At 32.9% G+C, this 13,152-nt stretch overlaps 1 protein-coding gene across 2 annotated transcripts; it reads left to right on the plus strand.

Annotated features, from left to right (window-relative positions):
* The first annotated feature begins 4,406 nt into the window (after positions 1–4,406).
* LOC136206501 (uncharacterized) lies at positions 4,407–12,633 on the plus strand. Of its 2 annotated transcripts, none has more exons than XM_065997571.1 (4): positions 4,407–5,108; positions 5,254–5,335; positions 10,913–11,028; positions 12,052–12,633. In XM_065997571.1, exons 2-4 carry the CDS (start codon positions 5,323–5,325, stop codon positions 12,370–12,372), a joined length of 450 nt encoding a protein of 149 aa, XP_065853643.1. In that variant the 5' UTR covers positions 4,407–5,108; positions 5,254–5,322; the 3' UTR covers positions 12,373–12,633. The 2 variants fall into 2 exon arrangements, with proteins under 2 accessions (XP_065853643.1, XP_065853645.1); XM_065997573.1 differs by having other exon boundaries at positions 4,407–5,013.
* The last annotated feature ends 519 nt before the right edge of the window (positions 12,634–13,152 follow it).

Genomic DNA, 13,152 nt, shown 5'->3' on the forward strand with positions numbered 1-13,152 from the left:
AGTAATGTTTCAGTTTAGTAATGTTTTAGTTCAGTAATGTTTCAATTTAGTGATGTTTCAGTTCAGTAATATTTCAGTTCAGTGATGTTTCACTTCAATGATGTTTCAATTTAGTGATGTTTCAATTCAGTAATATTTGAGTTCAGTAATATTTCAGTTCAGTAATATTTCAGTTTAGTAATGTTTCAATTCGGTAATGTTTCAGTTCAATAATGTTTCAGTTCAGTAATATTTCAGTTGAGTAAGGTTTCAGTTTAGTAATATTTCGGTTAAGTGATGTTTAAGTTTAGTGATATTTTAGTTCAGTGATGTTTCGGTTCAGTGATGTTTTGGTTTGGTGATATTCAGTTTAGTAATATTTCAGTTCACTGGTGTTTCAGTTCAGTAATGTTTCAGTTCAATGATATTTTAGTTCAATAATATTTCAGTTCAGAAATGTTTCAATTCGACAATGTTTTAGTTTAGTGAGGTTTCAGTTCAGTAATGTTTCAGTTGAGTAATGTTTCAGTTTAGTAGTATTTCAGTTCAGTGATGTTTTAGTTTAGTAATGTTTCAGTTCAGTAATATTTCAGTTCAGTAATGTTTCAGTTGAGTGATGTTTCGGTTCAGTGATATTCAATTAATTAATATTTCATTTTCGTGACATTTCAGTTCAGTAATGTTTCAGTTTAGTAATATTTCAGTTCAGTGGTGTTTCAGTTTAGTGGTATTTCAGTTCAGTAATGTTTCAGTTCAGTAATATTTCATTTAAGTGATGTTTTAGTTTAGTAATCTTTCAGTTTAGTAATATTTCAGTTCAGTAATGTTTCAGTTGAGTAATATTTCAATTCAGTAATGTTTCAGTTGAGTGAAATTTCGTTTCAATAATGTTTTAGTTTAGTAACGTTTCAGTCCCGTAATGTTTGAGTTCAGTAATGTTTCAGCTCAGTGATATTTCAATTTCGTGATGTTTCAGTTCAGTAATATTTGAGTTCAGTAATATTTCAGTTTATTGATATTTCAGTTCAGTAATGTTTCAGTTCAGTGATGTTTTAGTTCAGTAATATTTCAGTTCAGTAATATTTCAGTTCAATGATGTTTCAGTTGAGTGATGTTTCAGTTGAGTGATGTTTCAATTCAAAATATTTCAGTTCAGTGATGTTTCAGCTCAGTAATATTTCAGTTCGGTAATGTTTCAGTTCAGTGATGTTTCAATTCAAAATATTTCAGTTCAGTGATATTTCGGTTCAGTAATATTTCAGTTCAGTAAAGTTTTAGTTCAGTGATTTTTCAGTTCAGTAATATTTCAGTTCAGTAATATTTCAGTTCAGTAATGTTTCATATCAGTGATGTTTCAGTTCAGTAATATTTCAGTTGAGTGAAGTTTCATTTCAATAATGTTTTAGTTTAGTAACGTTTCAGTCCAGTAATGTTTCGGCTCAGTGATATTTCAGTTTCGTGATGTTTCAGTTCAGTAATATTTGAGTTTAGTAATATTTCAGTTTAGTGATTTTTCAGTTCAGTAATGTTTCAGTTTAGTGATGTTTTAGTTCAGTAATATTTCAGTTCAGTGATGTTTCAGTTCAGTAATGTTTCAGTTCAGTGATGTTTCAGTTGAGTGATGTTTCAGTTGAGTGATGTTTCAATTCAAAATGTTTCAGTTGAGTGATGTTTCAATTCAAAATATTTCAGTTCAGTGATGTTTCAGTTCAGTAATATTTAAGTTCAGTAATATTTCAGTTCAGTAATGTTTCAGTTCAGTGATGTTTGAGTTCCGTAAAATTTTATGTTCCGTGATATTTACGTTACGTTACATTACGTTTGTGTGAGGATAGAAATCAATTGCATGAAGGGAGTAGTATTTAATACGACATCTAAATGGATAACATTAGACATTTATTATTGTCATTAGTGTGGCATTAGAATATATGAACTATAGAGATTGTAAGTTTAATGATTGTTTATAAATAAATGAATGCTTAGAGAAGTAAAATTTTTTTTTAAGGATTTACAAATTGATCTTGGAATCCTAAGGATTTACAAATTGAGTTTATAATCCTAGAAATTTATAAATTGAGCTTACAATTCTAAGGTAATAAATAGGGGGACAACACCATTAATTAGAACATCATTAATGTTGTATTTGGTTATCATAAATAATGTTGTACATTCTCAATGTCAAGCTTTTCGTGTTCCCAATGAATAATCATTTATTAAGATTTAATGCATATAACATTGATTAGACGGATACAAAATTACTTAAAAGAAGACGTCTTCTTATGTAAAATAAAAACATCCGGGAAAAAAAATTATTTCTTGGAAGTTGGTTATATCTTGAGGAAAGAGAAAACGTTTTTCAAAGCACAATATTCTAAGTTACAACTAACATGTCATCAGGTAAAACCCATTTTAATATTAAATCACAACTTAAATTATGGACCATTAGATCTTGATCCAATGGATATTAAATACTCACCACCCATGGAGATAATTTAGTGCTCACCATTGAAACCAACCCCATATATATATATATATATATATATATGTTCACCATGGTTATATATGATGTAAATGCTAGAAAAATGGAAATCTTGTTATCATGTTAGAAATTGTCACCCTTATGAGTTCTACCATTTCTACCAAAAGCATAAATATGTTGAAGATGTCCTGCAAATACAAATTTTAGAAATGGACCTAAGCGTACGTGCATAACTAAATATACGACAATCACTAAAAATATCCTGCCTAGATAAGGGCCTTCTGTATGAATTTAGGGAATATTAGGGAAAAACAACTTCCAAGGTTCAAGTGCATGAGTTTTCTGTTCCTTAAGTTCAAACTTCTTGAGACAAGCTTCAAACTGTTTCTCTTTCAGTAACTTTTCCTTCAATGCGAGTTCTTCATTTCGCTCTCTAATGGATTCTCGAATAGCATTGAATTCCCTCTCTTTCAATTCAAGATCTTTACAATATGTTCTCATTGTTGCTTTAAGTGAATTGAAATCTTCTTCTTTTGATCTATGTTTTTCAGTAAGCCATTTTATGGGCTTTTCGACAGAAACCAAAATCGTCTTTTCGGATCCAACTTTTGATGAGAGCTCACTAATAGACTTGTCAAGAAACTCCACCTCTGTTTGTTTCTTTTTGAGCTCTGCAGATTGAAAGTTGGCCAATCCCTGCAGTGTTTCCAACTACTTCTGCTTCAACTCAAGCTCACAATTGGAATCACTTATCAAACTCTTTACCATAGCCAAACCCTTCTGTTTCAGCTCGAGCTCTTCGTTGCAATTTGCAACATAAGTTTTCACCTTTTGGACTCCCTTCTGCGCTGATTCTAACTGCTCCGTTTTTACAGAAAGATCTCGGCTACACTTCTCATGTTTTCCTTTCACCCAAAGCAATTTCATATCTTCTGATTTGAGCTGCCCAATACGTTCTTCTATCAACTTTTCAACTGTACTCAATTCGTTCATGGTGAGCTCCTTCTGTTTCAGCTCAATTTCAAAATTACAACTGTCCAGTTCTTCCCTTTTCAAATTAAGCACTCCATCAATTTCTTTTAAAGCCACATTCAATTGTCTTTCTTTTGATTTAAGGTCCAAAGAGAAGTCTTGAAACCACTTTCCAAGAACAGAAATATGTTTATTTTTCGATTGCGAACCATCAAGTCGTGCTTCTACCTCATTCAACTCAAGTTCAACTCCTTTATCCTGTTGTTCGAGCACTCGGGTGGTTTCTTAGTCATGCTTCTGTATGCTTTCTTGCTTTAACTCAACCGGTTTTATATGGTCAGCAAATTTCTCCATTAGAACAAAAAACTATGAAACAACAAGCAATTCTTATCATGAGTTTCAAGCATAGAAATCCTCTAGAGGAACCCAGTATAATAAAAACAAGTGCAAAATCGTACTAAAATTGCAAAATCAATATCTTAAAAACACCAAACTTTAGGAATCCCAAAAACTCCTACCTATTAAAAAAAGGGGTTGAAAAGAGTTGAAGATGGTAGATTCCATGTTTAGACACTTAATTCTCCAAGAAATAACACCAAGACCATTGTGGCATAATGCTCTCTCTAAAGGAAACAATAAGGACCATGAATTTAAAACCTGGTATTTGAAAAAATGGGTACTTGAAAAGAAAAGGGGGAAAATCAAACCAAATAGGAACAATGGGTACTTGAAAAGCATGTACCTTTATTAGGAATCCAAGAAAGAAAAAGTGTTGCCTTTGCTTCAAAGTCTCCTTGACTCAGAATGGTAATGGAGTTTGGTTACAGAAGAATTTGTGCAAACCCTAGCAGAAGAAGAAGAAGAGCAGAAGAATGACAACTTAAGAGTGTGTTTTTATGAAGAAGGAAACCGAAATAATGCATTGTCAATAACAAAATTAATGGATTTTTTTTCCATTTTACTACATTAACACTCCAACAATAAGAATGTTCTAACAAATGTTTTCATTGCTAAACGGTCAAAGAGGCGGATTAAATAGAGTATATGAAATTTTGGTGTAGGAACTTAAAGAGAATGTTCAATAATGTTTTTAAGAACAATTCAGTCCAACAATAAGAATGTTCTAACAAATGTTTTCATTGCTAAACGGTCAAAGAGGCGGATTAAATAGAGTATATGAAATTTCGGTGTAGGAACTCAAAGAGAATGTTCAAGAATGTTTTTAAGAACAATCATCTCTTCAAGTGAAGTATGATCCTGAATATTGGGAGAATTGAGCAGAGAACCACAAGAAATGGTAGACAATGGTTTCACCTCCAAATTATCCGTTACAGTATACGTTACAATCTCTTTCACAAATCCACCTGAACTACTCCCTTTCACAAATTGCATTACATAACTCATTTTGTTATTGCAAATGGGACAATCAAGCAGTTGTGGGTTTTGAAGGTGAACTGGTAAACTGTGACTGTGTCCTTCGAGACAGGTGTATGGAATGCTTTTTTCTTCAGTGAATCATTGTTATTGGTTAAACGAGAAGGTTTTGGATTCAGGATGCGATCTAAATCTTCTGATGATTGAAGGTAAGATTTGTTGAGTGATTTAATGCTATTGTAGATATCAGCTATGCTGCCTATCATGCCTTTGTCATTCAAGAGTTTAACTACTATTTCTAATGGTAAGGACATGAGGCTCACAAAAAAATCTACAAATTCCTTGCTTGCTTCTGCATATAAAAATATAGTTAAATTTTAATAATTTTATGTTGTTAATTAAGTTTGGGTGTTGAAAGTACATTTATATATGTTTTTTGTTTCTACAAGCTTGGAGACGCATTCTCGGTGAGAAAAGCAGATGCCATATATATATATATATATATATGAGGGGACAGGATGATGATCAGAGGTATGTCTTTGTCTCAATAGACCAACAAAATAACATTTATATATTAGATAACTTATTATTTATTTATTTTTATCTTTTTCCATTCCATAGCAGAAACATTTGCTGGTTATATGTTCTAAATTTCTACAGCTTTGTTGTGTTTCTAACTATCTACATTTTTCTTGTGTTTCATTTCATTTCAAGCCACATAACTATTAATATTAAACTTGTTAATTAAAGACACCAGTTAATTTAGTATCGATTTCTATCCACCTACCCTAATTCTGTATTTCCGACAGTTTTACATTTAACCAAACATTTATTTTCCCATAAACTATGTTTTCTGAACCCAACCAAGTTGTAACTTAAGTTTGGTTTGGTTAGTAACCGAACTGAACCAAACCAAGCTATAACGGAAGTCCTAGTGTTCTAAAAATCGGCCAAGGCGGCCGTTTAGGCGGCGCCTAGGCGGGGATTTTTAGAACACCGTCCCGATTTTCACTAATCGAGCGGTATAAATCGGTTCACCGATTTTTGGCCGTCTAGGCAGTCCTAGGCGGGTCTAGGCGGCTCCTAGGCGGTCCCAAGCGGTCCTAGGCGGCTCCTAGGCGGCCTTTTTAAAAAAATTGGTCCTTAAATTTTATGTCAACTTTTTTAATTTAAAAAAAGTATTAAATAACAAAAAAACTTAAAAAAAAACCTTAAACTATTAAATTTATTTTTAAATATTAATTTTATTTTATTTTGACATATTTTGTTATAAATATTATTTTATTGTTCTATTTGTTATTTTTTTAAGTATATTAATATAAATAATATTAAAATATATATGTTTTTCTATCCTAAATATTTTATATTATTATTTTTACATAGTATAATTCATATATTAATGGTATTTATATAATACTTTATTTAATAAAAATAAATAAATATAAAAAATACAAATCCGATTAATCCCGATTAATCGCAGATTAATCACCGATTAATCAGTAAGGGCCCTCTCCGCCCGACTAGCGCTTATCGTCTTTTACAACCTTGTGAAGTCCAGACCAGTTAAATGACCTGAGGAGTGGTGGTCAGCGAGAGTCTTTTGTGAGAAGAAGACGAGTCATATATTTATTTGGGGTAAAACCCTGATCGTAATACAAATTTCTAACACCAATTAGGGTGTAACAAAACATTTCTAAGGCCAAGTGGTGATTATTAAAACAAATTTCAACTCAAATAGTAAATCTTGAATTGATAATGGATCAGAAGTTACGTTTCCAGAATGTACACAATACAAGATTTCACTATCTTGTAGTAAATACACAAATTTCAGCACCAAATTTCGAGATCAACAAGTATAAATATAGTAAATACTTGACTAAAGCAAAAATCAAGCAAAACACATAGAAACAAAAGAAACCCACACTTCACATACAAACATACTCTACGTACAATAGAATTACATACTCTACCCACACTTCCATGACTATCTAGTCATAATTAAGAAATTTAAGATGTCTAGATAATATTTTACGAATAGATTCTCCTTCCATCCAGTAAAAATTAGCATATTGACCATTATCAACCATGAAGAACAATATATAAAATGCTATTCTTATATTTTTAAAAGTTTAAGGTGAGACTCAACCCCTCAAATAGACAGGGTACATGAGCCATATTTTGCATTTTTCTCTTACATTTTTCACTGCAGTTTTCACAGATTTAGACATGCTCTGATAAATTTTCTCAACTATACTACAGCTTGAATCCCCATCATGATAAAACTGTAGCTTAAATACTAACTTCAATAAGTTATAGAAGCTAAACAATTGGTCGATTAAACACTTGTCAATAGCAGTCTAAATGTGAAAACAAGCAGCATGTTGAAAATCAATAACCTTCAAAAATTGAACAGATCAGAAGGGCAGCAAATGTTAAAAGTACAATGAAAAAAAGTAATGAAGCACCACATGGTTGGAATTATTTTTAAAGGTTTCATCAAGTGAATTCATTACCCACCACCATAAATTTTGGCTCAGGGCATTCTAACTTTCTCAGCGTAGCATCTAACCCCTCCCCTCGCTTTGTATCTCACACTCATCTCAGATAGTAATTTCATAATATCATCCTTTGGCAATCTGATCATTTCTTTGGAAACATCGAACTGAAACTTCATTCCATGAACCACCATTGTTTCCCAAACTACTCCAACACTGAACAGAGAGAGAATGCAGTTCACCACTGATTTGTGGACCGTATCTATATTCCGAAATCCGATGATATCGGTTCTCTTCAAATTCACATTAGAGCAGTTTTCCACATGTCCAAAATCATCCAACATGCAGGATCGCGGTATTGGAGACAAAAAAAATTAACTAAAATGTGAGAAAAATTATGAAACTATAAAACTACAATAATCACGAATTGCCTAAGCATGAGGGCATTAGCAGAAAGCATGACAAAGTAATTACTAATTTGTTTAGAAAGGGCGCATGACGAAGCACATATAAGAATCCATTGTACTCGCTATTACAACGAGGAATACGCAGAGTCAACATTTTGCTATTTAAAACAAAATGAAACTTATCTCCCAAATCCAAAGCCAAATGTGACACAGCTTACAATCACAATCCGTAACAACCACAATTTTGGAAATAGAAATTCAAAATAATACATTTTTCCATGTGAATGTTTAATAGTTACCATCATAATGGAAGTTCCCATTTCTAGCTCCTTGAGATCCCGCAGTTAGAGGATGAGGTCTTTAACCACATTTCTATAGTTTTCAATAGCTGAACTCCCAGAAGTTGCCGAACCATAAAGATCAACTGCAGCAGACACTAAATGGGGTGAATTCAGTAATTTCAAATTGGCACTATTATGTGTCAACCTACCATAAAGCTTAACATGGTCGAGTTGGGGTGTCCCATAAGTTCAAAGACAAGTTTTTTAATGAATCAGAGGAGATAGAAATGGGGACTTCCCTTATGATGGTAACTACTAAACATTCCATGGAAAAAATGTATTATTTTGAATTTCTATTTCCAAAATTGTGGTTGTTACTGATTGTGATTGTAGGCTGTATCACATTTGGATTTGGGAGATAAGTTTCATTTTGTCTTAAACAGCAAAATGTTGACTCTGCGTATTCCTCATTGCAATAGCGAGTACAATGGATTCTTATCTGTGCTTCGTCATACGCCATTTCTAAATAAATTAGTAATTTCTCTGTCATGCTTTCCGGTATTGCCCTCATGCTTTGACAATTCGTGATTATTGTGGTTTTAGAGTTTCATAATTTTTCTCACTTTTTAGTTAATTTTTTTGTCTCCAGTACCGCGATCCTGACATGTTGAATGATTTTGGACATGTGGAAAACTGCTCTTATGTGAATTTGAAGATACGGTCCGCAAATCAGTGGTGAACTGCATTCTCTCTCTGTTCAGTGTTGGAGTAATTTGGGAAACAACGGTGGTTCATGGAATGAAGGTTCGGTTCCACGTTTCTAAAGAAATGATGAGATTGCCAAAGGATGATATTTTCAAATTGCTATCTGAGATGGAGTGTGAGATACAAAGCGAGGGAAGGGGTTAGATGCTACGGTGAGAAAGTTAGAATGCCCTGAGCCAAAATTTGTGGTGGTGGCAGGCCGGTAGCATAAGGGTGTGCAAAGTGTTCTGATGCACAGGCCCCAAATTTGAAGGGGCCCAATTTTATTTTTTACAATATATATCTCAATTAATTAATTTTAATTATATTTATTATAAAAAAAAGTCTGAGTAATTGTTCTCCGCTTAAAGGAAGGTAACGTGAGAAAGGAATGATTCTACAAATCCTGCAGCTACGATTTTTTAGAGAAACACAAGAAAGAATTGTAATTATTTTTGAGAGAGAAATACCAAAATTCATCTCTATTTTCTGCTCAATCAACCAAATCGATTTCTATTTTCTGCTCAATTAACCATTGATTCTCGCATCTCACCATTCTTCACTTCTTCTGTCCCGGCTGTCATCGTCGCAGCAGGTTTCTGTTTTACCAGAAGTGTAAGTATCTGTTCGTTCATTATATTGTTTTCTTTGTGGGATGTTATTAATATAGCACTTCGGCTATATGATGTTGTTGTGTGGGGGCAAAGGAAAGATTATTAATTTTGGAATAAGCAGTGATGAAAAGTGATTTAACAATTAATTAATTCTAATTATTTATCTTCTTTTCTCTTTTAGTTTAATTGTGCTGGAACTCATTTAGACATCTTCATTTTTTTACTTTTTTTTATACATTTCCAAAAGGATTACATTCCAAATGTTTGTTAACTTTATATTTACAGATTACAATTAATTATTTGCTTAAAGTTTTACCTCTTCATTAATTAATTAGTTATTTTTTTAGATTAATTTTGCTTGACATGGCAATGACATTTCATTGATGAACTTTGAAGCTTCGGCCTTTCTAGGTTGTTTCGATCCACTTTGCATGTTCTACTAAGAGATGGAAAATTTTAAAAGACAATGTAAAAGGATTAACTCTAAAGTCATTGTCATCTACTCATTGGGAGAGTCGTGTTGATAGTGTTAAAGCTATAAGATTTCAAATGTTAGCAATACTAGAAGCTTTACTTCAAGTAGCAGATAATGACAATGATTCTAAAGTAAAAAGTGAAGCAAAATCTTTAGCAACTAATGAGCTTGGTGATTTTGAGTTTTTAATTGCAATAATCATTTGGTATAAAATATTATGTGCAATTAATTTGGTTAGCCAGGCTTTACAATCAAAGGATATGCTTATTGATGTGGCTATTGAAAACATAAAAGGATTGATTTCGTTTTTTGAGGGGTATAGAGAAACTGGTTTTTATGATGCCTTAGATAGTGCCAAAGAACTTGCCATTGAAATGAACGTTGAACCTATATTTCCTCAAAGGCGTGAAATTCGAAGAAAAAACATTTGATGAGAATCCATCTACTTCATCAGTTACTCTCCTCTCTGCAGAGGAATCATTTAGAGTGAAATACTTTCTTTACATTGTTGATCAAGCCATCAGTTCTCTTAATAGGAGGTTTGTACAATATGTAGAATATGAAAGTATCTTTGGTTTTTTATTTACTTCTCATAAGTTGGAATCATCAAATGATATGAGTTTGAAGTCTTCTTGTATGCAATTGGAAAATGCACTTAAATTTAATAAGCAGTCTAATATTGATGGAAATGAATTATTTGTGGAGTTAAAGTTACTTAGAGAAGTCAATAGAACTAGAGGTGTCAAAATGGGTCATAACCCATTTATTGACCCTTTTACCCAATCATTTAATAGGTAAGGGTTGACCCTTTTATGAATTGGGTTATAAATGGGTTGATCCATTTAACCCATATAATAAAAAGGTTAGATAGGTTTTTTAGAGGGTCAACCCATTAACCCATTAATTCAGTATTCATTTTTAAAACACGCGAATACGCAGCCCTGCGCTCCCAAAAACCATGGCCGATTCCTGCTTGATTCTGCCGATTCATTCCACGTTCTCTGCTTCCGCCGCTTGATTTGCTTGATTCCACGTTCTCCGCTGCTTCCGCCGCTTCCTGCTTATTCCGCCGATTCTCTTTCTCTTGTCTAGGTATTCCGCCGCTGCATCAGAGTCGCTGCTTCACTGGAGATTATCGAATTCGCTGTTCCGGCTTACTAGAGAAGAATATCGGATTAGCTTCAAGGAGGCCAGAACGGAGCCCACTGGTCAGATACTCTGAATCTCTCTTCTTTTTCTGGGAATTAAAATTTCTGAAAAATGTTCTGTTATCCAATCACATTTGTCTTAGAATTGACATAGTGCCGTTAGGTTTATATTTATGCTGCGTCTTGTTTAAATTAATGGCATTGTATTTTATCCCTAATTATATTTATGATTTCCCCTTTTTATGTGAATTATGTATAAGGGAATTTGAGATTTTATTAGTATCCATGAAGGCTTCTTTAAGGGTCTGCTATGTATCTGAAATTGATATTATATAGGTGTAATACATTAGGATCTCTGTACTTGTTGAGATAAGTTGAAACATATATTATTTTAAACAAGTTGAAACATATAAATTGATATTTTAAACATACATTATGCTCATCACATAGAAATCTGTCAAGCCTTGACATATTCTACTTTTGGTTTAGTGGTTTATGAATTTTTGAGTGATTATAATGCTTTGGGTATCAACTATTTCACATTAAAGTTTGATGCCTTACGTTTTGGTTAAGTTAAATTCCAATTATGCTAAATTTGAGTAACTCTATGTTGGATTACTTTGAAGAATAGGTTTTTGGTCTTTTTGCAATCAATTATGCCGTTATTTAGCACTTGTAGTCTTTTGCATTTTCTGAAGGAAAGCACAGATCTGTGGTGGTATTTTGTCACTCCCACATTAGTAACAACTATTGAACATGCAGTATTCTGTTGAGTTTGTGTTGCATTTACTTGAATTGAACCACATTAGTAGTAACTATTAAATCCACAAAATTCAGTTACCTTTGTATTGCATTTTACTTTGCAATGCCTCTTATGCATTAGAAAGAGCTTTTTCCAGTTAGCTTTCTGGAAATTGTGAATATCTTGATATCTCATGGGAATGTGAAATTACCCTAACAGCAGCATGCAAGAGAAAAGCCTCTTCTCTATTTGGACAACATCACATTCCTAAATACTTGTTCTAATTTTGGCCCATTCCCTCAAGCATCCTTAATTTATTTATGTTCTAATTTGCAATGCAGATGGCTGATGATAATACTGAACATTTTCTAAGGGTTGAGAGCACTAACATTGATATTGAAGATGATGATATCATGGGGTTGGATGAAGAAGAAACTTCAACCAAAAAAAAGAAGGAAAAGAGGACCAGAAGATTGTCTTCGGTTGTGTGGCAATACTTTGAACGTAAGGAAGGAAAAGATAAGAGTCTAACCGTACAATGCAAAGCTTGTGGAAAAACATACAAGGGTGGTCACATCGGAACAGGTAACATGAAACGTCACTTGCTAGTGTGTGCTAGAAAAGACATTAATGAAAACGTCAACTATGCAAGAACAGTTTGACTATAATGAGTTTAGAGAGTTGGTTGCTGTGGCTGTGATTGAGCATAATTTGCCTTTCCATTTTGTTACGTGGCATAGAATTAAGGATTTGCTTAGGTATTGTAAACCTGATTTGAATATCATTTCAAGGAATACTTGTAAGGCAAATTGCATGAGGATATATGATAGAGAAAAAAATAAGGTGAAATCTTTATTGGAGTCAACTTCTAGTAGGATATCCTTAACTTCTGATTGTTGGTCTTCAATTACAACTGATGGGCATATTTGTTTGACTGGACATTTTCTCGATAAAGATTGGAATATTCAGAAGAGAATTTTTAACTTTTGTTATTTGTCTCCTCCACATAACGGTGTAGCTTTATGTGAAAAAATTCATAACTTCTTATGTGGTTGGAAAATTGAGAATAGAATTTTTTCACTCACTTTGGATAATGCAAGTGTCAATGATACATGTGTTGAATTGTTGAGAAATATGTTGGTTAGCAAGGGTGGTCTTTTGAATCGGGGAGATTTTTTTTATATGAGATGTTCTGCTCACATTTTAAATTTGATAGTTCAATATGGTTTGAAAGAAATTGATGATTCAGTTGGAAAGGTTAGAGACATCAAGTATTTAAAAGGATCTCAAGCTAGAAAAGTCAAATTTCTAGAATGTGTTCGTCTTTGCAACTTAGATTCCAAAAAAGGTCTTAGGCAAGATGTTCCCACTAGATGGAATCTTCCTGAAGTGAATGTGGGTCTCGATCCTGCTTTTCGAGAATATAAAAGCTACCTTCAATT

Source organism: Euphorbia lathyris, chromosome 9 (assembly GCF_963576675.1).
Source record: "Euphorbia lathyris chromosome 9, ddEupLath1.1, whole genome shotgun sequence".
NCBI lineage: Eukaryota > Viridiplantae > Streptophyta > Magnoliopsida > Malpighiales > Euphorbiaceae > Euphorbia > Euphorbia lathyris.

Bases quoted from the DNA above. Each gene is read 5' to 3' on its own strand.
- LOC136206501 (XM_065997571.1), top strand. The intron at 11,029-12,051 runs GTCAGATACTCT...TTTGCAATGCAG, and splicing joins GGCCAGAACGGAGCCCACTG to ATGGCTGATGATAATACTGA.